This window comes from Dromaius novaehollandiae, chromosome 16 (assembly GCF_036370855.1).
Source record: "Dromaius novaehollandiae isolate bDroNov1 chromosome 16, bDroNov1.hap1, whole genome shotgun sequence".
Taxonomy (NCBI): Eukaryota; Metazoa; Chordata; class Aves; order Casuariiformes; family Dromaiidae; genus Dromaius; species Dromaius novaehollandiae.
Genome location: NC_088113.1, coordinates 21,440,118 through 21,463,876, shown reverse-complemented (window position 1 = coordinate 21,463,876; position 23,759 = coordinate 21,440,118). Strand labels below are relative to the sequence as shown.

General features: G+C 76.4%; 4 protein-coding genes across 5 annotated transcripts; 1 reads left to right on the top strand and 3 right to left on the bottom strand.

Moving 5' to 3' along the window:
- Nucleotides 1–173: 173 nt before the first annotated feature.
- LOC112987288 (actinia tenebrosa protease inhibitors-like) lies at nucleotides 174–23,759 on the top strand. The gene is made up of 8 exons (XM_064521742.1): nucleotides 174–529; nucleotides 625–798; nucleotides 1,116–1,283; nucleotides 20,567–20,707; nucleotides 20,795–20,935; nucleotides 22,117–22,518; nucleotides 23,201–23,374; nucleotides 23,632–23,759. The coding sequence occupies exons 1-8, from the start codon at nucleotides 397–399 to the stop codon at nucleotides 23,646–23,648; spliced, it is 1,350 nt and encodes a 449-aa protein (XP_064377812.1). The 5' UTR covers nucleotides 174–396; the 3' UTR covers nucleotides 23,649–23,759.
- Nucleotides 2,540–9,189, bottom strand: LOC112994572 (multiple epidermal growth factor-like domains protein 6). 2 transcript variants are annotated; one of them, XM_064521740.1, is made up of 19 exons: nucleotides 9,014–9,189; nucleotides 7,983–8,198; nucleotides 7,204–7,353; nucleotides 6,785–6,928; nucleotides 6,523–6,690; nucleotides 6,336–6,434; nucleotides 5,785–5,964; nucleotides 5,556–5,687; nucleotides 5,311–5,412; nucleotides 5,106–5,228; nucleotides 4,837–4,980; nucleotides 4,516–4,662; nucleotides 4,128–4,277; nucleotides 3,891–4,037; nucleotides 3,686–3,805; nucleotides 3,472–3,609; nucleotides 3,080–3,214; nucleotides 2,836–2,970; nucleotides 2,540–2,676 (listed from the first exon to the last, which is right to left on the bottom strand). In XM_064521740.1, the coding sequence occupies exons 1-19, from the start codon at nucleotides 9,087–9,089 to the stop codon at nucleotides 2,666–2,668; spliced, it is 2,517 nt and encodes an 838-aa protein (XP_064377810.1). In that variant the 5' UTR covers nucleotides 9,090–9,189; the 3' UTR covers nucleotides 2,540–2,665. The 2 variants fall into 2 exon arrangements, with proteins under 2 accessions (XP_064377810.1, XP_064377809.1); XM_064521739.1 differs by having other exon boundaries at nucleotides 2,547–2,970.
- On the bottom strand, nucleotides 9,843–12,163 carry WFDC3 (WAP four-disulfide core domain 3). The gene is made up of 6 exons (XM_064521741.1): nucleotides 11,275–12,163; nucleotides 11,055–11,195; nucleotides 10,807–10,950; nucleotides 10,487–10,627; nucleotides 10,177–10,329; nucleotides 9,843–10,070 (listed from the first exon to the last, which is right to left on the bottom strand). The coding sequence occupies exons 1-6, from the start codon at nucleotides 12,080–12,082 to the stop codon at nucleotides 10,060–10,062; spliced, it is 1,398 nt and encodes a 465-aa protein (XP_064377811.1). The 5' UTR covers nucleotides 12,083–12,163; the 3' UTR covers nucleotides 9,843–10,059.
- On the bottom strand, nucleotides 12,259–14,727 carry LOC112987251 (WAP four-disulfide core domain protein 2). The gene is made up of 4 exons (XM_064521743.1): nucleotides 14,555–14,727; nucleotides 13,359–13,493; nucleotides 12,485–12,637; nucleotides 12,259–12,398 (listed from the first exon to the last, which is right to left on the bottom strand). Exons 1-3 carry the CDS (start codon nucleotides 14,640–14,642, stop codon nucleotides 12,486–12,488), a joined length of 375 nt encoding a protein of 124 aa, XP_064377813.1. The 5' UTR covers nucleotides 14,643–14,727; the 3' UTR covers nucleotides 12,259–12,398; nucleotide 12,485.

Genomic DNA, 23,759 nt, shown 5'->3' with positions numbered 1-23,759 from the left:
CTGCGAGCCGCGGGGAGCCGCGCGGGAGGACGCGGCCCGGGAGCGCGGTCCGGGGCTGCGCGGCGCCGGGGGGCGGTGCGGGGGGGGGGGAACCGCGCGGCCCCGCAGCCCCCGCTGTCGCCGTGCGGAGCCGAGCCCCGTGCAGAGCCGCGCCGAGCCCCGTGCAGAGCCCGGAGCGCCCGAGGGCCCGGCGCCTTCCCGTCCTACCGGTCCCCCCGGCTCCCGAGCGCCGCGGCCGGCCGGGATGCCGCGGCCGGCTCCTCCCGGTGGCCGCGGGGGGCCAGGCCCCGCCGGGGCGCGGCTCGGCGCCGCACGGCAGGACCCAGCCCGCTCCCTCCGCCCCGCCGGCGCGCCTTAAATCCCGGCCCGCCGCACCGGGGGCCCAGACCGGGCACCATGGAGCCGCGCGCCTTCCTCCTCCTCCTCCTCCTCCTCCCGCTGCTCGCGGCCCTGCTCCCCCTGCCCGCACGGGCCGGTGCGGCGGGGGCAGCGGGGCCGGGGCCGGGGCACGGGCCGGGGAACGGGACGGGTGAGTGCGTGAGTGCGGGGGGCGCCCGGCCGGGTCCCCCCACCCCGCGGGGAGCCCCGGCCCCGGCCCCGCGCCTGAGCCGCCGCGTCCCGCAGAGAAGGCCGGGTACTGCTCCGCCGTCGCGGAGGCGGCCGTCGCGCCGGACGAGGACTGCCATGCCTGCCGCCAGCACGCCTCGTGCTCCCGCTGCACCGGCGACGCCGGCTGCCCCGGTGCCACCAAGTGCTGCCCCGGCAAGTGCGGCTACACCTGCCAGGAGCCGGTGCTCGGTGAGGGCTCGGCGGGGCCGCGGTGCTGCCGGCGTGCCGGGCGCGGGGAGGGCTGGCGCCCGGCCCGGGACGGGGAAACCCAGCCCGGGGGTCGGGGTCCCTGGGGGTCCCTGTGCTCTGGCTGCAGCCCCCGCAGGGCTGCGCCGTCCTTGTGTGCCACCGTCCTGGGGCAGCTCCCTGGGGACGCGGGTCCCGGGCTGGTGGCACAGAGCCGGTGGCGTGCGGAGCGACTGGGCAGGGCTCGCTGGTGCGTGCGGCGAGGGGTACCCCTGTCCCCCCGCGTCTGCGGCCCGTCTCAGCCCCTCCGCGCTCCGCAGACTTCTGCTACCTGCCCTCGGTGTGCGGGAACTGCAAGGCCCTCTTCGTCCGCTTCTTCTACAACGCGTCCAGCCGGCGGTGCGAGGAGTTCATCTACGGCGGCTGCGGCGGCAACAGGAACAACTTCGAGACCGAGGGCGAGTGTTCCCAGGCCTGCTCGCACGTCGGTAACTAGCCGTGCGCCGGCGGGGACCTGGCGGGTCGGCCCCGGAGGCGCCGGCTGCGGAGGGCCCGTGGCATCCCCGGGCCCTGCGGCGTGGGGGGGCCGGTCCCGCAGAGCCGGCGCTCGGCCCAGCCCCGCGGCTGCTCCCCGTGACTTTGTTCCAGGTGCCCGGGAGCCCCGGCTGGGCCAGCCCGCGTCCCCGGGTGCCCCCCGGGTGCGTCCCCACGCATCCCCTGGGCGCATCCCCGTGCACCCCCCAGGCACCCCCTGCTCTCGCAGGCATCCAGCCCCGCGGGGCCCCGGGCTCGCCGCGCCGGGCAGGTGCCCTTCGCCGTGGGGCAGCCACGCTGGGGGCTGTGGCTCGCCGGGGAGGCTCGCGGCCGTGGTGCGACGTGATGGGAGCGCGGCCAGCCCGGCTGCCCCCGCCGGCTCCCTGGTGCCCTGCTCGGAGAAGCCCAGGCCTCTCCGTGGGCTTCCAAGCTGCCAATACAAGGACCGGTGGGTTGATGAGCAGGTCTGGCTGGGTCTTGTCCTTTCTGCCCGAGCAGGACAGCAGCGGGCAGGCCCGGCCCGCCGGGGCCGCGTGTCCCTGCCGGAGCCGCCGGGGCCGGGCGGTGCGGGTGCAGCCTGGCCGTGACGGTCCCTGCGCCGCAGCTGTGGGTTTCGGACCCCGCTGCCCAGGGCGCAGCTCCCGCTTGCGTCTGGGTCGGTTTCCAGCCCACCCGGCTCTGCCCCGAGCCGCAGCCGTGACCTGGCCGGGCCCAACGCAAGCTAATGGCAGGGAAAGAGCCCCAACCCCAGCGCAGGGGACAGTCCCTGGTCCCGATCTGAGCCCTGGGCTGGTGAGGAGGGTCTGCGCCCGCCCGGCATTGGGCGCAGCGCTGGCCCCGTGGCTGCGATCCCAGTGCCGACTGCAGCGTGGGCGCTCGGGGCTGAGCCGCTGCGGCTCCGTTCAGCACTCGGCGAGGGGCAGCCTGGAGCCAGGGCTCAGGGAGAGGCACGTCGGACCGAGCCCCTGTTTGCAGCCGAGGGAAAGTCCCCCGCTGATGGGCACCAGCCCCCCGCTGCCCCCCTCCTGGCTGGGCTCTGGCTGAGGAGCCCGTCTGGGCTCTGGCTTTCCCCTGGCTGGGCCGAGCCCCGGGGCCGGCTGCACCGGGGCCGGTCCCATCCCGCCCCTCCGTGCGGGCTGTGCTGCTCCGGGGCGCTGGGGCCGTCCCGGGCTCCTGTGGGGCCGCCCAGCTCTGCAGAGACGGAGGTGGTGGGAGACGGGCGCACGCTCGCTTTATTGCTGCCAGCTGCGGGAGGGGACGGGCCGGCTCGGCACCGGGACCGGCCAGCACCCCCCCGGCAACGGCGGCTTCCCGGCGTGGAGGTGCCGCTCTCCTGTCACGCAGCATCTGGAAATGGGGATGTGCGTTAGGGATCCCGGGGGCTGCGGCGTGGGAGGACCGGCAGCTCCCTCCATGGCCATGGGGCTGCGGGCAGCCGCGAAGGTCGGGCCCCAGCTGGGCTCAGTTGAGGTGTTGGCATCGCCGGGGCTCCGCGCGCTGCCTTACCGCCCGGCACCGGCGTGCACACGCGGCCGCAGCCGTTGCTGCAGCACTTCTGGCCCCAGGGACACTCCTCGTCGGAGCTGCACAGGTCCAAGCAGGTCCCGCGGCCCCCGGGGACGGGGCAGGCGCCCGCCCCCCCTGCAAGGCAGAGCACCGGCTGCGGGGCACCGCGGCGTGTCCCGGTGCAGCCCTGCCGTGCCGGGCGTCCACGGCCCTGGGGACGGCAGGGACCAGAGCCATGGCTCACCTCCGGGGACGTCCACGCAGACGCGACCGCAGCCGGTCCTGGCGCACCGCTGTCCCCGGGGACACTGTGTGTCAGCGCTGCACTCCTCCCCGCACTGCCCGGCACTGCGCTGCGGCACGGCAGCAGCGTCGCTCTCTGCGGGCGGGAGAGGAAAGTCACGCGGCTGCTCCGAGCTGAGGCCGCTCGTGCTCGTCACTTACGTGGGAATGGGGAGGCCTGGGGGGTGGCAGGAGCCGGGGGGGACGGGACCGCGTCGTGCCCAGGCAGCCTCCGCAGCTCCGGCACCCGGCTCCAGGGCCGAGCGGTGGCTGTGATGCTCCTGCCGGCTCCGTGCGGAGGAAGCTCCGGGCTCGGCCCGGTCGGGGCTCCGCGTCCCGGCGCGCGGGGCTCACCTCCGAGGGAGGCCGGCGTGCACACGTGGCCGCAGCCGTTGCTGCAGCACTTCTGGCCCCAGGGACACTCCTCGTCGAAGCTGCACAGGTCCAAGCAGGTCCCGCGGTCCCTGGGGACGGGACAGGCGCCCACCCCCCCTGCAAGGCAGAGCACCGGCTGCGGGGCACTGCGGCGCCGGGCGTCCCGTGGCCCCGGGGTCCCCACGGCCCTCACCTCCGGGGACGTCCATGCAGACGCGGCCGCAGCCGCTGCTGGCACACCGCTGTCCCCGGGGACACTGCGTGTCGGCGCTGCACTCGTCCGTGCACCGCCCAGCAGCCCGGTCCTGGCTTTCTGCAGGGCGCGGTGACGGGGTGACGGGGTGACGGGGTGGCCGAGCCACCTCGCAGGGTGTCACCCCGCCCCGGCGCTGCCCTACCTCCGGGCACGGCCACGCACTGCCAGCTGCAGCCCGTGTCGCAGCACTTCTCGTCCCGCGGGCAGATGCCGTCGTCCAGGCACTGGTTGCCCTGCCTGCCGGCGGGGTCCCGGCACGGCGGCGCCGGGGGACACGTCCCGGGGTGCTCTGCAGGGGAGAGGGCGCGGCGGGAGCGCGGGGTCCCCTGTGCCGTGCCGGGGGGGGGAACGTGGCCCGGCCGCCCGGGCTCTCCCTTACCTCTGGCGGGGCGGACGCAGCGCATGGCGCAGCCGGCGAAGCAGCACTTCTCCTGCCTGGCGCAGTCCCGGTCGTGCACGCAGGCATCCTCCTCCGTGCACGGCTCAGACGTCCGCCGCGGCCTCACCTTGGGGCACTCGCCGGGTTTGTCTGAAAGGGGGCAGGGGCGAGTGTCTCCCCCCGGGGCTGCCGTGGCCCCCGCCCTCCCGCTGCGGGGCTGCAGCCCCGGTGCTGCGTCCCGGCCCCGAGCTGCGGCACCTCCCCGCGTCCTGCCCGCGGATGCACCGGCACGCATGGCTGCCTGTGCACGGTGTGCCTGGCTGCTTGCAGCATGGTGTGCCCGGCCGCCTGTGCACGGCCAGCCCCGGGTCGCCGACTGTGCCGTTACCTCGCTCGGGGGCCAAGCACATGTGGCCACACCTGCTATCGCAGCACTTCTCGTCGCCCGGGCACTGCCGGTCTTCGGCACACGAGGACCTGCACGAGGGCGCGATGGAGACGATCTCCTCGCTCAGTGGGCAGATTCCCGGCTTCTCTGGAGGCAGCGGCAGAGGTTGGGGGCGGCCGGTGTCCCTGCCCCGAGCCTGCAGCTCCCGGTGCCGGGGGCAGCTCCCGCCGGACCTGCCGCGTTTCCCCTGCGCCGCCCCGGCGAGACGAGCCCGGGACACGGGTCCCGCTGGGGGGGCACACGCCGGGTCTGGGGTCCTACCTCGGGACGGGGGCAGGCAGACGTAGTCGCAGCCGCGCAGGCAGCACTTCTGCTCGCCGGGGCAGTCGCCGTCCCCCCGGCACCGGCCCTGGCAGTCGTAGCTGGAGTAGAGCCCGGGGCTGGCGGGGCAGAAGCCCGGCTTCCCTGCGGGGACGCGGCGCAGCGTGGCTGTGGGACCGCCGAGGGTGCAGGCAGGGCTGCGGGCGGCAGAGGCACCCGGCCCCGGCCCCAGGCACTCGGCAGGGCTTGGGCTCGCGGCGCGTCCCCACCTTGGCTCCGCAGGCTGCACTCCCGGGCGCACCGGGCGCCGCAGCACAGCTCCCCTCCGCGGCAGTCCCCGTCGCTCCGGCAGCTCGGCCCCCCGCGCCAGACCGGCGCGGCCGCTGGGACCCCTGCGAGCAGCCCAGAGGGGCAGGACAGGTGAGGGGCAGTGAGGACTCGGCGAGGCTTCGGTCCCCGTCCAGCGGCACTTACCCTCCGTCCCGGTGTGGCAGTGGGGGCTGCAGCGGTGCCCGCAGCACGTCTCGGTGCCCGGGCAGTCCCCGTCACTGCGGCAGCTCTTCCGCGGGTGCCGCTCTGCAACGCGGGCATCAGCGGGGCTGGGCCGGTGCCTGTGCCATGCACCCGGGGTCCCGGCGCAGCTCGACGCCGGGGCGCTCGGGGGCTGCATGTGCCCGGGGCGTTTCTCCCGCTCGGGGCCCTCCCCGGCCCCCCCTCACCTCGGTGGTGCGCGTGGCACTCGCGGCTGCACCGGTGCCGGCAGCACGCCTCGCCCTGGGGACAGTCCCGGTCGTGATGGCACCGTGGCCGGTGGTGCGGCTCCGGGGAGGCGGGCGCCGCGGCGGCTCCCTCTGCACGGCACGGCGGGATGGGCAGCGGGGCCGGGCTGTGCCGCTCCGCAGAGCACCGGCCCCTGCCGCACTGGGGCCCTCCCCAGCCTCCCCTCACCTCGGTGGTGCGCGTGGCACTCGCGGCTGCACCGGTGCTGGCAGCACGCCTCGCCCTGGGGACAGTCCCGGTCGCGGTGGCATCGCCGCCGGTGGTGCGGCTCCCGGTGCTGCGGCTCCGCGGTGGCAGGGGCCGGGCTGGCCTCCCCCGCAGTGCGGAGCGGGGCCTGGGTGGTGGGTGCTGCCGGGTGGAGGGGGGATGCAGCAGGGTGGCATCGTGGCAGGGTGGCCTCGCCGTCCCCACCGCGGCCCCGCCGTCCCCTGGACCTCGCTGCCTCCCCTCCCTGCACCAGCCCCCGCCGCAGCCGCGCTGTGCCGCTCCCCAGCCCGGCCCTGTGCGTGCCACCGGCCCAAGCAGGCACCCAGCGGTGCTGGTCCCCAGGCAGCCCCTGTGCTGTGTCCGAGCAGCGCCGTGCACGTGTCCGAGCAGCGCCGTGCACGTGTCCAGACACAGGCTCGGCAGGGAGCGGCGCTGCCCGGGGGGGGGGGTCGCGGCGGGGCTGCGTGCCATCTGCGGGCAGCACGGACCCGTCCCCACGTGGCACCGCTCACCGGCCGGGCCCGCGGGCTGGCACGGGGGGCCGCAGCTGCCGTTGCAGCATCTCTGCGCGTCGGGGCAGTCGCCGTCGTCTCGGCACTCGCCGGGGTCGCCTGCGGAGCAGAGCCGGTGCTCGCCCGCGGGCCCCGCGGGGCCGGGGGATGCAGCCCGCCGGGGCGGCCGCTGTGCTCAGCCCCTCACCGCGGCCGGTGCAGGCGCGCAGACACGCCGCCCGGCTCGCGAAGTTGTTGGGGTTTCCGCCGCAGCCGCCGTAGAGGAACGCCTGGCACTCGCCCGCGGTGCCGTTGTAGAAGAAGCGGCGCACGTAGCCGGCGCAGCGCCCCATCGGCGCCGGCAGCCCGCAGGGATCTGCAGCACAGAGAGCCCCGTGCAGCCGCCCGCGGGGACGCACGGGCTGCGCGAAGCTCCCTGCCGCCCCGGCTGCGCCCCGGGCAGACCTTACCCTGCACCGGCACCAGGCAGGCAGGGCCGCAGCCGAGCAGGCAGCACTTCTTATTTCCCAGGCAATCCTTGTCCTCCAGGCACTGGAAGGAGCAGGGATAAAAGAGCCCCTCCGGGATGGCCGCGGGGCAGACGCCGGGCTTCTCTGCAACACCGAGTGGCCGGGGCAAGCGGTGAGGCGGCTGCGCGGCCGGTGTCCCCAGGGCAGCGCCGGGAAAGCTCCGCCGGCCCCTGCCTGCCTGGGCCTGGGACACCCGGGGCCGGCTCGTGCACCAGAGCCGATCGGGGCTGCGGTGGGTGCTGGGGGACTGTGCCACAGTGGGGACCACGCTGCACTGGCGACCGTGCCATGGCGGACGCTGGGGACCGTGCTGCAGTGGGGACCGTGCCGCGGCGGGGCCGTGCCGGGCGCTGCCGTACCTTCGGCCGGCGGCGTGCAGCGGAGCCGGCACTCGCGGTGGCAGCACTTTTGCCAGCCAGGGCAGCCGGAGTCGTTGGCGCAGAGCGGGGGCTCCGGCCGGAGGCAGCGCGTGAAGTCCCGCGGGCAGCTGCCCGGCTTCTGGGGCTTCCCTGCGGCGGGGACGGGCGGTGAGCGGTGCCAGCGGCGGGGGGGCTCCGCTGCCGTGGGGGACCCACCACGCTGCTCCTGGCCTGCCTTGCCTGCCCCCTTCCTGCCCCATGCACCCCTTCCCGCCCCGTGCACCCCTTCCCTGCCCTGTGCACCCCTTCCCTGCCCTGTGCACCCCTTCCTGCCCCGTGCACCCCTTCCTGCTCCGTGCACCCCTTCCCTGCCCTGTGCACCCCTTCCTGCCCCATGCACCCCTTCCTGCCACATGCACCCTTCCTGCTCCGTGCACCCCTTCCCTGCCCCGTGCACCCCTTCCTGCTCCGTGCAACCCTTCCTGCCCCGTGCACCCCTTCCTGCCCAGTGCACCCCTTCCCGCTCCGTGCACCCCTTCCCTGCCCCGTGCACCCCTTCCTGCCCCGTGCACCCCTTCCCTGCTGCCTGCACCCCTTCCCTGCCCCATGCACCCCTTCCCTGCCCTGTGCACCCCTTCCTGCCCCGTGCACCCCTTCCCGCTCCGTGCACCCCTTCCCTGCCCCGTGCACCCCTTCCTGCCCCGTGCACCCCTTCCCTGCCCCGTGCACCCTTCCTGCAGCCTGTCCCGCCCCCGCGGCAGGTCCCTCTGCCCCGTCACCCAGGTCACTCGGCTCCGCATGACTCAGGCTCCAGTCCACGTCCTCAGGGGGTGGAAAGTCACCACTGCTGTTTCCCCGCGGTGTCACGCAGCCGAGGCCGCAGCCGGTAAAGCAGCATTTCTGCTCCTCCGGGCACCCCCGGTCGTCGGCGCAGGCGTCGGCGCAGGGCGCGAGGCCGGGCCGCGCTGCTGGCGGGGGGCAGGCACCGGCGCGGGCTGCGGAGGGGCAGCGTGAGCGGGCGGCACGTGCCGGGGGCCGGAGCGGGGCTGGAGCGGGGCCGGGGTCGGGCTGACCGGCCTCGCCTGCGGGTCACGGCCGCCCGGTTGCGACAGCACAGCCGGAGCGGGGATGGCGGCATGGCCGGGAGCCTGGCAGGGCGGCGGGGGCCGGCAGGACCCTGGCAGGGCGCCGCTGGCAGAGGGGCAGAGCAGAGGCGGAGCCCTGCCCCGGGTGCCCGTTGCAGCCGGCAGCGGGTCGGGGCGAGCGGGGCGGCAGCGGTCCCCGAGCATCCCGCACTGGCGGCGCATCCTCACCGCCCGCCGCCTCCCGCGGGCACCTCGTGCTGCTGCCGGGCACCCGGGGATCCCCCCGCCTCGGCACGGGCTCGTCTCCGCGCCTGGCTCCTGCCCGCCGAGCCGGGGACGCGGGGGCAGCGGTGGCATCCGCGAGCGTCCCTGGCCGGCTGCCGGCAGCGCCGCCTGTTTGGGCTGCAAACAGAGGCACCGCGGGAGGTTTCGCCGCAAACAGCAGCTGCTCGGGGAAAACAAAGAACCGAAACCGCCGCTGTGCCGGCGCGGCAGAGGGGGCTGCGGCGGGTGAGCCGCCCCCGTGGCTGCGTGTGCACGCGATGCCCGTCCCCGCGCGGGGCTGCAAGGGGGAGCGCAGGGACACGGACACACGGACATGTGGACACGCAGACACGCAGACACGCAGACACGCAGCTCGGCTGCCTGGCCCGGGCGCGTAGCGGGTCCCGGGGTGTCGGGCGCAAGGGGCCGCCTGCACCCGGCATCACCCGCCGGCTACTCACCGCTGCCCTCCGCCGCGGCGCCCAGCTCTGCCGCGAGGATGAGGAGCCCCAGGAGGAAGCAGCCCCCCGGCGCCATGGTGCCGCCGGCGATGCCTGTGCGCGCCCGGGGCCGAGCTGGACCTGGCTTTAAAAGCACTGGGGGGGTTGCGGGGCGCCGGCCCGGCCCCCGGTGCCGCTCGCGCCGGCCGGCGGGGCAGGAGCGGCGGAGGAGGGACGGTTCCCAGAAGCTGCGGGCGCCCTGCCACTCAGGCCGCTTATCGCCGCGGGGCCGCGCGGGTCAGGGCGACCGCGGGGCCGGGGCGCGGGGGGGGCCAGGGGGGCCGGGGTGGAGCAGCCGTGCCCGGCGGGGGACCCCGGGCGGCCGGGGGCAGGGAGCAGTGCCCGCCGCGGCCCCGGTGCTCCCCTCGCCCCAGGCTGGCGCCCCGGCTGCCCCCACCCGCGACTTCACCCCGGGCAGATTTTCACACCCGGGATGCAGCCGGACCTTCCCGGTGCGAGGAATCCCAGGGAACTGGTTTCTGGTGCTCCTGGCCGGGACAGCCCAGTGCCGCATCCCTGCAACCAGCCGACGGCACGACCGCACTCGGCGCCGGCACGGGGACGGGGACGGGAGCATCTCCCAGCCCTGACTCCCAGAGCCATGGGAGTCGCAGGAGCTGCAGGAGCCACCCGGAGCCACGGGAGGCACAGGAGCCGTGGGAGCCGTGGGAGCCACCCGAAGCCGTGGGAGCCGCTGCTGGGCACCCGTGCAGCGTGGAGGGGCTGCGGTGCAGCCAGTGCCGGGGCTGGACCCCCGGGGCGAGTCGCAGACACGCCGACCCCAAACGGCGACGTTGCCACATGCTGCTTTATTTATTTTGGTGCTTCTAAGCAGAGCGGGGCCCCCGGGGCGGTGCACGGGCGGGACGGTCCCCCCCAGCCCCCAGGCTGCCGGGAGCACGGTGCCGGCGGGGGCTGCGCACGGCCGGGGGGGCTCGGCTGGGGGCCGCTGCGGGCGCGCGAGGCCGGGCCAGGTCGGCTCCCGGTGCAGCCCTCCCCGGGCAGGGCTAGGCTGAGCCTGCGGAGGAGGAGGAGGAGGTCAGCAGAGGAAGGCCGTTCCCGTCCCGCGGGCGGGAGCAGGGGCGCCCAGGCCCAGTGCGGTGCCGGTGCCGGTCGGGCCCTACCGCGGCGCGGGGCGACGCAGGCGCGACCGCACTCCAGCAGGCAGCACTTCTGCCCGGGGGGGCAGTCCCGGTCCTCCCAGCACAGCGCCGGGCACCCCCCGGCCGGGGCGGTGGCGGAGGCGGCGGTGACACCGGGGCAGAGCCCGGGCCGCGCTGGCACATGCGGAGAGAGGGCCGGCGGTGAGGGCTGGCACGCGGAGCTGCCGTGCCGCGGCGGCGCCGAGCCTCTCACCCGGGCACCGGCGTCCCGGTGGCGGCGGGCAGCTCCGGTGCACAGCCCCGGCGCGGGAGGGGGCACGGCCGCCTTTACCCTCGGTGGGCGGCTTGCAGGTGCGGCCGCAGCCGGTGGGGCAGCACTTGGCGGCGCCGGGGCAGTCGCCGTCGGTGTGGCACAGCTCGGCGCAGGGTCCCAGGGAGCCGCGCAGCACCGCGGGGCAGGCGCCGGGCTTCGCTGCGGCACAGCCGCCGCCGGCGTCACGGTCGCGGTCACGGCCCCGGCCCCGCGGCGCGGTGCTGCGCTCGCTGGGGCTGGCGAGCCGCCACCGCCGGCACGCTCTGCCGGGCACCGCCGCCGGGGCCGGGGCGGCCGGGCACGCGCCGGGGAGGGAGGGGAGCGCCGCGGGGCCGTACCTGCGGACGGGGGGGTGCACGCCAGGCCGCAGCCGGAGAAGCAGCACTTGTGGGCGCCGGGGCAGCCGCGGTCGTCGTCGCAGCGGTTGGCGCAGGCGGTGCCGCTCCGCGGGGCTCGCCGCCTCGGGCAGACGCCGGGCTTGGCTGCAAGGGGAGCGCGTTGGGGGCTGCCCGCCCGGCGCCGCAGGATGCACCGTGCACCAGGCCGCGCGGGGCCCCGCAGCGGCGCACGATGCCGGCGGCGGTACCTGGCTGCGCTGGCACGCAGCGGGGGCAGCAGCCGAGGCCGCAGCACTTCTGCCCGGGGCCGCAGGCGGTGTCGTTGCGGCAGCTCGTCCCGCAGGCGTCCGCGCCGGCGCTGCCCGCGGCGGGGCAGTAGCCCGGGCTCGCTGCAAGGGAGACGCTCGCTGCACCCGCGGCCGGTGCCAGCACCGGACCCGGCCGCACCCCGCGTGCCGCCGGCGGTACCTGCGGCGGGGAGGAGGCAGCTCCTGCTCTGCCCGGTGTCGCAGCACTTCTCGGCGCCGGGGCAGCTGTGGTCGGAGAGGCAGTAGAGCCGGGGGGGCCGCGGCAGCCCCCTGCTCCCCGCCGGGCACTCGCCCGCCTTGCCCGGCACCGCGGTGGCGGCGGGGGGCCAGCGCCCGTGGGGGGCCCGGCGTGGCAGCGGCGGCGGGGGGGTGGCTGCGGGGGCAGCGCCCCGGCCCCCAGCGCCCTGCGGCTGGGCCGTCGCGGGGGGCGGCAGGGCCAGGAGCAGCAGGAGGATCGCGCGCCCGCCGGGCATGGTGCTGCTGGGAGCCGAGCCGAGCCGAGCCGAGCCGAGCCGAGCCGAGCAGTGCCGTGCCGTGCCGTGCTGTGCTGTGCCGCGCTGCGCCGGCCGCCGGCGATATAAACCCTGCCGGGGCGGGGGGGTCCGGCCGCACGGCTGGTTCCCACGGCCCGGCACCGTGGGAGCGCCGGCACGAACAATCTGCGCCGGGGGAGGCTGCCGGGCAGCGCCGGGCACGGGGCCCGTCGCGAGCGCCCTCCGCAGCGCGGCCCTTTCCGGGTCACCGGCGGCCCGCGGCAGCCCCGGCTCCCCACACCGCGCGGGTGGCACGTGTTGGGGGGGCCCGGCGGGTGCGGGGGGGGCTGGGTCCCGGGGGGCCGTAGGAGGGCTCGGCAGGGAGCTGGCGGCAGGGCGTCCTGCCTTGGGCGATGCCGGGGATGCGGCGCGTGGGGCTTCACCGCGCCGTGGGCTCCCATGCGGGGACCACGCGGCCCCGGGCAGGCAGCGCATTGGTGGGGGGGGGAGATGCTCGTGCAATTGCACCCCGTCCGCATCCCTGTCCCCGTCCCCGGGCCGTTGCGGAGCGGGGAGCAGCTCCACCAGCTGCGGCAGCGCCGGGGTCCTGCGGTGCAGGGGGGGCCCGGCCGGGCGCGCGGCGGGTGGCGAGGGAGACGCGGCACGAGAGCTGCGGGGAGAGGCTGCTTTATTGGCGAGAGCGCGGGGCTGCGGCGAGCGCCGGGGCAGGGTGCCGCGGCTCCGAGCGGGGTGCGGGCCGGGGCCCGGCTGGGCGAGCGCGGCGGCAGCGACTCCCCGGCGCCGGCGGTGCCTGCGGAGGGGGGAGAGCGCGGCAGGGCCGTGAGCGGCACGGCGCGGGGGTCCCGGGCCGCCGGCGGCTCCGCGGGGCCGTCTGACCTCACTGGAGCGGGGTGATGCAGGAGTCCTTGCCGCAGCCGTTGCGGCAGCACTTCAGGGCCCCGGAGCAGTTGGAGTCCGTCTTGCACTGGTTCACGCAGAGCCCCAGCATGGGGATCCCCGGCTTCACCGGCGGGCAGGTGCCCGGCTTCTCTGCAAGGCGAAGGGACGCGGCGTGAGACCCGGCTCGCCCGGCCCCGCGCCCCAGCTTGGCTCTGCCGGCCGCCCTCGCGGTGCCACGGCTGGGCGCGCTCCGTCCTTGCGTGGGCGACGGGGAGCCTGGAGCTGCCGTGCAGCCGCGTGCTCGCCGCGGGGAGCCGGGTCCTGCCCGGTCGCCTCTCCCGGAGCGCCGGTGTGGCGAGCACGGCCCGGCCCGGCACCGCGGGGCCGACGTCCCGGTGCAGGCGGAGCAGCAGGGAGCCCGCGGAGGCGGCAGGCTCTTGCCGAGCGCAGGGTAGGGAGCAGCACGGTGCCAGCGCCAAGCGCAGCCCCACGCGTGGCCGCGGAGCCGTCCGGGGCCGCCGGCTCTGCCCGGGCAGCACCAAAACTCAGCAAAGTTTGCAGAAATGCCTATCGTGGGGAGCAGCAGCACACGGCAAGTGCACGGACAGGCTGCACCGTGCCGGGCGGCAGCCCCGCGGGAACAGCACACCGACGCCGCGGCGGCGCTTGGCTCGGTACTGCACGGCGAGGCTTGGGTAACCACGCTGCCCGGCGCCCGGGCACGGAGGAGCCGGCCGTGCCACGCGCACCCAGGACCCCGGGGCCACACCGGCCCCCGTGAGCCCTGGGAGCCCCGGGCCGCCCCTGCAGGCCGGCGTCACCCGCGGAGCGCCCGGCCGGGGCAGCGGGGCCGCAGCGGGAGGGACGTTACCGTCGGGGTCCTGGCAGGCCCTGCCGCAGGCGGCCGGGCAGCACTTGCGGCTGCTCTCGCAGTCGCTGTCGGCCTGGCAGCCCAGCGTGCAGTTGGCCTCCGCCGCCGCCGCGTCGGGGCACACGCCGGCTTTCGCTGAAACGCAAAGGCGGGGGGTGTGGGGGGAGCCGGGGCCGTCGCGGCCGCCGGCCCCTGGGAGGGCACGATGGGTGGGTGGGTGGGAGGGCGACGCTCCCCCCAGCCCCAGGGTTGGGCGCAGGGATGCTGCGGGGTCCCAGGGCTGGGTGCAGGGTGCTGTGAAGCCCCAGGGCTGGGTGCAGGGATGCTGCAGGGTCCCGGGGCTGGGTGCAGGGATGCTGCGGGGTCCCAGGGCTGGGTGCAGGGTGCTGTGAAGCCCCAGGGCTGGGTGCAGGGATGCTGCGGGGTCCCAGGGCTGGGTGCAGGGATGCTGCGGGGTCCCAGGGCTGGGTGCAGGGTGCTGTGAAGCCCCAGGGCTGGGTGCAGGGGTGCTGCGGGGTCCCGGGGCTGGGCGCAGGGATGCTGCGGGGTCCCAGGGCTGGGCGCAGGGATGCTGCGGGGTCCCAGGGCTGGGTGCAGGGATGCTGCGGGGTCCCAGGGCTGGGTGCAGCGGTGCTGCGGGGTCCCGGGGCTGGGTGCAGGGATGCTGCGGGGTCCCGGGGCTGGGTGCAGGGGTGCTGCGGGGTCCTGGGGCTGGGTGCAGGGTGCTGTGAAGCCCCAGGGTTGGGCGCAGGGATGCTGCAGGGCCCCAGGGCTGGGTGCAGGGATGCTGCGGGGTCCTGGGGCTGGGCGCAGGGATGCTGCGGGGTCCCAGGGCTGGGCGCAAGGATGCTGCAGGGCCCCAGGGCTGGGCGCAGGGATGCTGCAGAGCCCCAGGGCTGGGTGCAGGGATGCTGCAGAGCCCCAGGGCTGGGTGCAGGGATGCTGCGGGGTCCTGGGGTGCTGGCATGGGCAGGGGGCTCCCAGGGCCCAGCTGCAGCCCTGGCCGGGCTGATGCAAGCCTGGCGAGTGGGCGATGCTTCCTGCAGCCCTGGGGCTGGGTGTGGGGATGCTGCAGAGCCCAGGGCTGTGTGTGGGATGCTACGGGGCTCCCAGCGCTGTGCTGCAGCCCTGGCCGGGCTGATGGTGGCAGCTGGGCCGGGGCTGGGGCTGGGGCGAGGCCCCGCGTTCGTACTCACTGGTGTCATTCTGGGCAGATGCCGGCGGCAGCTCGGCCCAGAGCGCCAGGAGCCCCACGAGGACGAGCGCGCTGCTGGCCGGGAGCATGGTGCAGGGGCGCCGTCTGCGCGCGGGCCACCCCGGCTGGGCTTTAAGCTCTTCCCCAGGTGGGGCCGGGGCGGGAGGGGACTGCCTTCCGGGTGGCTCGCAGGGAACCGGCAGGGCCAGGCTCCCCCCTCGCGCCGTTGCACAATCCCCGAGTATCAGGTATCTGCTCGCTGCTGGCTGCCGACCAGGAAGGGGGAGCCTCGAGCAGCCCAGGCGTCTACGCAGAAAACCTGCCCGGCAGGAACGGCAGCCAAAGGCCGCTCGCGCGCGGGAGCCCTCCGCCTGCGGCAGCGCCCGGCCCAGCGATGCTGCCATCGGCGGGGCCTCGGCCGCCCTTCCCGCAGGCGAGCCGCAATCGGGCGCTCCAGGGCATCGCGGGCGGCCGCCCGACCCCGGGCCCCTTGCCACACTGCTCTCTGGGATTCGCTGCGCCGCGGCACCCGTGCCGGCCTCCGGCATGCCTGGGTGCCTGGTGGCACTTGGCAGCGCCGAGCCGGGCTTTGTTTGCACAGTCCCAGCTAAGCAGGTGATGCAAATCACCCCGGGCAGCTGCCCTGCGCTCATCAGTGTTTGCCGCTCCGCCAGTTCTCGTGGCATCTGCGGGTGCTATCGGCGGCGGCTTGAATTCCTGATGGCACCCAGGGTGGCGTGGGGAGCCCCTGGGACCACGGCTCCCATGCTCGGCGGTGTGCCGGTGGCGGAGCATCCCCGGAGCATCCCCGGAGCATCCCTGGAGCATCCCTGGAGCATCCTGGTGGGGCGCGCACCCACCCCGGCGCTGCACCCTTGTCCCCGGGGCGGGCAGCTGGGGCGGGCAGCCGGGGAGCAGCCGCGTCCCCACTCCGGTGGAGGTGCCAGGCTGGAGCTTTGCAGACCCCGCGGGGCCCGGCCCTGCTCCCCATCATGAGGCTTTGCCGCCTCTGCCGGTGTCTGCTTCCGGGTGACTTAAGCCCAGCGCAGCAAGGTGCGGAGCGCGGGTAATCAGTAACTGTTTGCAATTGCCTGCGGTGCCCTCCCCGGTGCAGGTGTTGATGCTGGAGCTGGCGCAGACACCGAGGACGGCTCTGCATTTCCATCCTGGCCACGGCGGGGACAGCAGCGGCGCAGTGCCAGCTACCCATCCCCTGTGCCCTGCTGAAGCCTGGGGGCTCCTGGCTCCGGGGCCGGGCGGGATGCGGGTGCCAGTCGCGCCGCGGAGCGAGCGCTGCCCAGTGGCACCGTGCCGGGGACCCGCAGCCCCGGGCCCGCAGCCCGCTCCCCGGCCGGGCGGCACTGCCCACCCCGTGGCCCCGTCCCGCGCCGGGTGCGGGCCGGCTCCGGTGCCCGCCGTTATCGGGCGGCTGCCTCTGCGGCGGGGCTGCCAGCAGCGCTTGCCTTTGAGGTTTATCATTCTGCTCACTTGGCTGCTCCGGTAATTGCCCTTATCGCTCCCTTGGCTCGCGGTCCCGGAGCGCAGGGTTTCCCGGCTGCCAGCTGTGCGCGAGACGGGGCTGCGCGGCCGCGCTCCTACGGACGCCAGCAGCAAACCGCGCCGGAGGCGCTGGCGCCGCGGCGGGAGGGAGCCGGGGCCGGGCTTGCGGCAGGGCGAAGCGCGGCGGCGGCCGGGGCCGGGGAGCTGCAGGGTCTGCACCTGGGTGAGGTGCCCGGCGCCTTTGCCCCGAGGTTGTACCTTGCCCCTGCGTGACTGGCTGCTCTGTGCTCCTTCCAGCCAAAGCCGCCCGCAGCCGGCGGGAGCAGCCGGAGAGGGGCTGAGCGTGCCGGCCGCCGCGCCGGGCTCCTGCCCACGCAGTCAGCACCGTGTGCCGGCAAACAGGAATGCTCTGGCTCCCGGCCCTGCGCACAGCGTTCGGGATGCTGCGGCCCCCCAGCCCTGTGGCCCAGCATCCCACGGGAGGCTCCCGGCTGGGGACGCGGCCCTGGGAGCTCGCACCCGGGAGGCGGCTGCTCCCCGCCGGAGCCCAGCGTCGCAGGGCCCTCGGCCGGCAGAGCCCGGTCGCACTCGCTGCACCCAGGCCCTGCGGGCGACTGTGCCGCTTTGCAGGCGGCAGGGAAGGTGCTGGAGGTCACGTCTCCCCGGCCCGCGGAGGGAGGGCGGTGAATGATTAAAAGGGAGCTGTGCACCGCCGGCTGCTCCCAACCCGGCAGGCTGGGCCAGGTGAGCGGCCCCCGCCCCGGCACGGCCGCCCAGGGCCCCCAGGACTGCGGCACGACACGGTGCAGCACGGCACGGCATGGCACGGCACGGTGCAGCACGGCACAGCACAGCGTGGTGCGGTATGGCATGATGCAGCACGGCGCGGCACAGCATGGTGCAGCACAGCACGGTACGGCACAGTACGGTACGGCACGGTGCAACACAGCATGGTGCAGCACAGCATGGTGCAGCACGGCACGGTACGGCACAGTACGGTACGGCACGGTGCAACACAGCATGGTGCAGCACAGCATGGTGCAGCACGGCACGGTACGGCACAGTACGGCATGGTGCAGCACGGCACGGCACGGCACGGCACGGCGGTGCTAACTGCCCTCCCTGTCTGCCGGCGCTAAGGGATGGAGGGAAGAGACGGGGCGAGACGGGGGCATGTCCCTTCCTCTGGGACGCGTGGGGCTCCGCTCGTGGGGGTGGTGAGCGCATGCATGGCCCGACCCTGGCAGAGGGCTCCGAGCTCCCTGGGGCCTGTCCGTGCCGCCCCTGCCTCCGGCACAGCCTGCCCCGGGGGGCACCAACACCGCAGGGCTCCCTCCGGGCTCCGCCACCGCCCGGTGCTGCTGCCGCCTCCTCCCGCGCTCGCCCTGCGGCCACCGGTGGCACCCAGGGCCCCTCGCGCTGTCCTCATGCCACCGCCCTCGGCGTCCCCTCCCCGGCTGGACTCGTGCACCCGCCGTGGCGGCTGTGCCCCATCCCGTCCCGGGCTCCGGCAGGACGGGGAGCCTCGCAGGTGCCCGGGGGACCCTCGCCCTGGTGCCGCCGGGTGCACCGGGGGCTCTGCGGGGCTGGGGTGGGTCTGATCCGCCGGCCCGGCCGTCGGCCCCGCGCCGGGACCCCCGGCAGCCCCGTGGCGCTCACCCTCGTCCTCGGAGGCCCCTGCGGCCGGCGGCGCGCACAGGGCGAGGATGCCCACCAGCAGCACGCCTGCGGTCCTCATGGCGCTGCCGGAGGATGCGGGACTGCCGGCGCGGCGCGGCGGCCGCGTTTATATGCCGCGGGGCCGGGGCATGCGGGGAGGGGCCACCGCACACCCGGCCTCGGGGCGCCCGGCGCAGCACGGCGGCTCGCAGCCCTGCCCCGGGCGGCCGCGGCCCCACGACGTGCTGTTGCCTGAGAAATCGCGGAGCTCGGTGCAGGCAGCCGGGGGGGCCGGGAGCCACCCAGCAGCCACCCGCCCCGGGGCAAGCAGGATGCGGCGTGGCAGCGGCTGCCCCGGGGCCGGGGAAGGGGCTGGAGCCCGGGGCGAGGGCGCCTGGGGCGGCGGGCGGGGAGCTTGTGCAACGCGCCCGGCGCAGCACCCGCTGCGCGGGGCCATTCCTCGGCGGGGCCGGGCGAGAGGCTGCGGTGCCATCACGTAGGCTGGCGGCGGGCGAGCGGGGCCACGGCCCCGGTGGCGGCTGGGGGCTCCGGCGGGGCCAGCGCCCAGGACAGGCGTGAGTAGGGAGGCGAGAGGAGCCGGGAGGCGCGGGGCAGGCGGGCTGTGCGGTCCAGACCCCCACGGCCGTGTGCCCACGCCGCCGTCCTGGCTGCTGAGCTGCGCTGGCAATCCAGCGTCCTGCGGCTGCTCCCGCCGGCACATGGGGACGAGGCGGCATCGAGCCCCTTGGCACCCGTGCTGGCCCCGCCAGGGCAGCCGGAGGTGCCGGGACGCAGCCCACCAGGGTCCCCAGGCCCCGGCAGCGCGGGAGCTGCTCCTGGGGGTCCTGGCTCACCGGGGCGGAGGTGGTGCTGGACACCAGGGGCGAGTGGTGCACTGGGGGTGCAGCCGGCCTGCGGCGTGTGCTGCCTCCGCCCGGCCCCTGGACTGGGGGGCCCAGGCTGCTGGGTGCGAGGCTGGCGAGGGTGCACAGTGCTGCCCCGGTGCAGGGCGGCTGGTGCATGGTGCTGCCCCGGTTCAGGGCAGCTCCCGCGTGCCCGGGGCGAGTGCCGGGGCTGCCGGGGCCGGGAGCGCCGCGGTGGCGGTGGCACAGGTCAGGGGTCCGGCAGGGCGCGTGACCGGGGAGCGGCTGCTCGCCGTGCGCCGGTGCACGAGCGCTCGGGCGGAACGGAGGAAAGGGCGGCGCGGCACGTCCGGCGGGCGAGGCGCAGGGGCTCGGGCTGCCCGGGGCGGCGGGGGCTGCGGTGCTGCCGGAGCAGCGGGGCTGCGGCAGGGCGCTGGGCGCTGGGAAGGAGCCCGTCCCCGGAGAGCCGGCGCTGCTGCGGGGAGAGGCGCAGAGCTGGGGACGGCGAGAGCCACCTTGGCCAGGGCCCAGGCGTGCAGGAAGGGACGGACGCTGGCGACCGCTCCCCGCGCAGGCCCTGGAACTGTGCCGAGGCCGACGTGATCTTTCCGCCTCATCCGCAGTTTTACAGCTTGCCGATCGTATTTCCCTGCTGGGAAATTCCTGTCTGCGTCACCCGCGCTCCACGCAGCCTGCGAGCTCATTGCTAGAGAAACCGCGGGCCCGAAGCAAAGGGAACCTCCAGCAAGAAAAACAGGGTCTGTAAAGCAGCCCGGTGCCCTGCGCGTGCGGGGCTGGACCCGGCAGGCAGGGACGGCCCTGTGCCTGGCGAGGGGCTGCTCCGTGTGCCGGCACCCGGGCTCCCTCCTCGCCCCCGCTGCCGGGGGGGGGGCAGGTGGGATGCTCCTCCCGGGGCGTTGCACCGTGGCGTTTGGAAACTCCCTGTGCCTGCGGGATAGCGAAGGGCTCGGCTGGCGGGCGGCTGCACGGGGGCAGCCGGGCTGCGGGAATGCGACGTGTCGCCAGCGCCGCTGGGATGGTCACGGAGGAGCTTCCCGGGCGGCTGCCAGCGGCGACCCGCCCGCTGCCTTGGGTTTTGCCTCCGCGGCCTCGCCGGCCGGCACGCCACACGGCCGCGCTGGGGCCGTCGCTTGCGTTGGGTTGACGCTGAGCCCCAGCCGCCGCGCGCCGCGGGCGCAGTCACCGTCAGTGGGTGCGTTTTAGGCGTTGGACCCCGGCACGCCGTGCGGTGCAGCCGGGCAGCGTCCTCCCCGCGCCGCGGCCGTGGGCGCTCCAGCCCCGAGCCGGGCCGGGGCCGCTGGGCTCGGTTCCCCCGGCAGAGCCGGACGCGGGTCTGCCGCTGCCTCCGGCGAGGCCCCGACGGGCCCGGCCTTGGCGCGGAGGCCGGAGCCCGGGGCTGGCGGCGGCGGGCGGCGCTCCCGGCCCATCTCCGTCCCGCTCCGGCGCCGGCAGCAGCCAGCAGAGGAGGCTGTTGCTCCGCCGCGCCCGTCTCCGCGGCGCGGGAGCCCCGTCGGGGCTCTGCCCTGCCCGCTGCCGCCCCGGCCGGGCTCGCGGGCAGCGCCGGGGCCGGGGGGGCCGGGGGGGTCCGGGGGCAGGCGGGGGGGCCCGGCCCCGCTCCCGCACGCGGGGAGCCGCCTGAGCGCGGCCTCCCGGGGCCCCGGCCGCAGCGCCGGCCCCGCTCGCCGGGGAGGGGCGGAAACCTGAGCGGGGCATTGTGAAAGGGCCGCGGCCCGGCGCCGGCTCCGCGCTATATAAGGGGCCGGGGCAGGTGCCGGCGCTCCGGGCAGCGCCATGGAGCCGGGCGTGCTGCTGCTGCTGCTGGGCCTCCTGGCCCCCCTGGCCCCCCGCGGCGAGTGCCAGCCGCCGGCCGCGCTCTCCCTCGCCGGTGAGCCCCGTCCCGCCGGGCCGCCGCGGTGGTGCGGGCGGGGGGCCGGGCCGGGCGCGGGGGACCTGACGCTGCCCCCCCGCAGGGAAGCTCGGCGAGTGCCCCCCGCCCGCGCGGATCGGCGCCGGCCCCTGCGCTGCCTACTGCTCCTCCGACGGCGACTGCCCGGGCAGCGCCCGCTGCTGCTCCGACGGCTGCGGGCGGCAGTGCCTGCTCCCCCCCGGAGGTGAGGGCTCCGGGCGCCCAGCCCCGCGCTGCCCCACGCCGCGGTGAGCCCCGGCCCGCGGCCCTGACCCCGCTCTGCCGCCCGCAGAGAAGCCGGGCTTCTGCCCGCAGCTGCCGCCCGGCGTGATGACCATCTGCCTGGTGCGCTGCGGCAGCGACAGCGACTGCTCCGGCAACGCCAAGTGCTGCAGCATGGGCTGCCACGTGCACTGCGTGCAGCCCGTGAAAGGTAGCGGCGCGGGGGGGGGCGGGCGGCGACGGTGCCCCCCGCAAAGCGCTGCGGCACCGGGTGCGGGGTCTGGCCTGGGGGCAGCGGGGCCTCGGGGCGCACGGTGCTGCACAGGCGTCAGGGCGCGTGGTGTGGTGTGGGTGGCAGGGTGCACGGCGCTGCACAGGCGTCAGGGCGCATGGTGTGGTGTGGGCGTTGGGGTGCACGGTGCTGCACAGGCGTTGCGGTGCACAGCGCCGCACAGGCGTCAGGGTGTGTGGCGTGGTGTGGGCGTCGGGGTGCACGGCGCTGCACCGGCATCAGGGCACGTGGTGTGGTGTGGGCGTTGGGGTGCACAGCGCTGCACAGGCGTCAGGGCGCGTGGCGTGGTGTGGTATGGGTGGCAGGGTGCACGGCGCTGCACAGGCGTCAGGGCGCGTGGCATGGTGTGGGTGGCAGGGTGCACGGCGCTGCACAGGCGTCAGGGCGCGTGGCGTGGTGTGGTATGGGTGGCAGGGTGCACGGCGCTGCACAGGCGTCAGGGCGCGTGGCATGGTATGGGTGGCAGGGTGCACGGCGCTGCACAGGCGTCAGGGCGCGTGGCATGGTGTGGGTGGCAGGGTGCACGGCGCTGCACAGGCGTCAGGGCGCGTGGCGTGGTGTGGGTGGCAGGGTGCACGGCGCTGCACAGGCGTCAGGGCGCGTGGCGTGGTGTGGGTGGCAGGGTGCACGGCGCTGCACAGGCGTCAGGGCGCGTGGCGTGGTGTGGTATGGGTGGCAGGGTGCACGGCGCTGCACAGGCGTCGGGGCGCGTGGCGTGGTGTGGGTGGCAGGGTGCACGGCGCTGCACAGGCGTCGGGGCGCGTGGCGTGGTGTGGGTGGCAGGGTGCACGGCGCTGCACAGGCGTCGGGGCGCGTGGCGTGGTGTGGGTGGCAGGGTGCACGGCGCTGCACAGGCGTCGGGGCGCGTGGCGTGGTGTGGGTGGCAGGGTGCACGGCGCTGCACAGGCGTCGGGGCGCGTGGCGTGGTGTGGGTGGCAGGGTGCACGGCGCTGCACAGGCGTCGGGGCGCGTGGCATTGCACAGGCGTCAGGGCGCGTGGTGCAGCGCGTGCAGCCGAGCAGCAGCCGCGTGGCGCGTGGGGGGAAGCTGGGGGCCGGCAGAGGCACCCCCGGCGCGAGCCCTCTGCTCTGCCGCCGCAGCCAGGCCGGGCGTCTGCCCCAAGAGGAGGGTGCTGCACACCTTCGCGCCCTGCACCAACGCCTGCACCGACGACACCCAGTGCCCCCCCGGCAAGAAGTGCTGCTTCACGGGCTGCGGCCTCGGCTGCCTGACGCCGGTGTGGGGGCTGCGGGCCGGCGGGGAGCGCGCGACGCCCTCCCGCTCCCCCCGGCTCCCCCCAGCCCCCTCCTCCTCCTCCTCCTCCTCCTCGGACGGCGTCTGCTCCCTGCGCCCGGTGCGGGGGCCGTGCCGCGGGCACCTGCGCCGCTACTTCTACAACCCGCTGGCCAAGGCGTGCCAGGCCTTCATCTACAGCGGCTGCGGCGGCAACCGCAACAACTTCCCCAGCCGCCGCGAGTGCCAGCAGGCCTGCCGCAAGAGCGGTGCGAGCAGCCCCCGCGCCGGGCGGGACTGGGCTGCGCCGGGCGGGACTGGGCTGCACTGGGTTGGACTGGGCTGCACTGGGCTGCACTGATGGAGGCAGGGGCTGCACTGGGCTGCACTGGGTGGGAATGGGCTAGACTGGGCTGTACTGGCAGAGGCAGGGGCTGCACTGGGCTGCACTGGGTTGGACTGGGCTGGACTGGTGGAGGCAGGGGCTGGACTGGTCTGGTCTGGGTTGGACTGGGCTGCACTGGTGGAGGCAGGGGCTGGACTGGGATGCACTGGGTTGGACTGGGCTGCCCTGAGCTGCCCTGATGGAGGCAGGGGCTGCACTGGGTGGGACTGGGTTGGACTGGGCTATACTGGCAGAGGCAGGGGCTGGTCTGGGTTGGACTGGGCTGCACTGGTGGAGGCAGGGGCTGCACTGGGTTGGACTGGGCCGGACTGGGCTGTGCTGGCGGAGGCAGGGGCTGGGCTGGGTTGGAGTGGCAGAGGTGGGAGCTGCACTGGGTTGGACTGGGCTGTGCCGGGCTGCACTGGCCGAGGCGGGGGCCAGGCCACGGGGCTGCGGGGAGGCCAGGGCCGGGGGCGGCGGGGCAGGTCTGCACAGCGCCGGGGGACGAGCGGGGGCCGCGCAGCAGGGGCCGGAGCGGCGGGGGCTCAGCGCAGCCGGCCCCGCAGCCGCCCAGGTGTGCCGCCTGCCCAAGGTGCCCGGCACCTGCCTGGCCCACATCCCCAGCTACTTCTACAACGCGGCCACGCGCCGCTGCGAGCGCTTCATCTACAAGGGCTGCACCGGCAACGAGAACCGCTTCGCCAGCGAGCAGGAGTGCCGGCGCACCTGCGGGCGCCCAGGTAGGAGCGGCCCAGCGGGGACGTCGGCTCGGGCTCCCGGGGTGGCCCCGGCGGCGGTTGCGGGCCGGCGCGGTGTGGGCAGCCGCGGTTGTGACACCGTTTCCGAGCAGAGCCGCGGGCGGTTGAGGCCGTTGGTTGAGGGGTTGCAGCAACGGCTCCTTTCCCGGGCGCGGAGCGGTTTCCAGCCCGACGTGCAGCAGAGCGGGGGGACGGCTGTGCCGGCTCTGCCTGCTCACGGCCTCTCGTTCCTCCCGCAGCGAGGGCCAAGGAGTGACGCCGAGGAAGCCGCGGTGGCCGCGGGCCGCCCCGGGGCTGGGGCTGCAGCGGGGCCACCCGCCGCCCCTGCTGCCTGCAATAAAGGTGCCAGGACGCCTGGCTTTGGCAA

Coding starts and splice junctions, on each gene's coding strand:
- LOC112987288 (XM_064521742.1), top strand. CDS start 397: ATGGAGCCGCGCGCCTTCCTCCTCCTCCTCCTCCTCCTCCCGCTGCTC. Junction 1,284..20,566: donor CCAGGCCTGCTCGCACGTCG/GTAACTAGCCGT, acceptor GCCCCCCCGCAG/GGAAGCTCGGCGAGTGCCCC. Junction 22,519..23,200: donor GCAGGCCTGCCGCAAGAGCG/GTGCGAGCAGCC, acceptor CCGGCCCCGCAG/CCGCCCAGGTGTGCCGCCTG.
- LOC112994572 (XM_064521739.1), bottom strand. CDS start 9,089: ATGGCGCCGGGGGGCTGCTTCCTCCTGGGGCTCCTCATCCTCGCGGCA. Junction 4,981..5,105: donor GTGCAGCCTGCGGAGCCAAG/GTGGGGACGCGC, acceptor GCGTCCCCGCAG/GGAAGCCGGGCTTCTGCCCC. Junction 3,215..3,471: donor CACGCCGGCCTCCCTCGGAG/GTGAGCCCCGCG, acceptor TCCCGCCCGCAG/AGAGCGACGCTGCTGCCGTG.
- WFDC3 (XM_064521741.1), bottom strand. CDS start 12,082: ATGCGCTGCCTGCCCGGGGCCGCGTGGTCCCCGCATGGGAGCCCACGG. Junction 10,628..10,806: donor GTGCACCCCCCCGTCCGCAG/GTACGGCCCCGC, acceptor GCTGTGCCGCAG/CGAAGCCCGGCGCCTGCCCC. Junction 10,330..10,486: donor CTGCAAGCCGCCCACCGAGG/GTAAAGGCGGCC, acceptor CGCATGTGCCAG/CGCGGCCCGGGCTCTGCCCC.
- LOC112987251 (XM_064521743.1), bottom strand. CDS start 14,642: ATGCTCCCGGCCAGCAGCGCGCTCGTCCTCGTGGGGCTCCTGGCGCTC. Junction 13,494..14,554: donor ATCTGCCCAGAATGACACCA/GTGAGTACGAAC, acceptor TTTGCGTTTCAG/CGAAAGCCGGCGTGTGCCCC. Junction 12,638..13,358: donor GGCCTGCCAGGACCCCGACG/GTAACGTCCCTC, acceptor TTCGCCTTGCAG/AGAAGCCGGGCACCTGCCCG.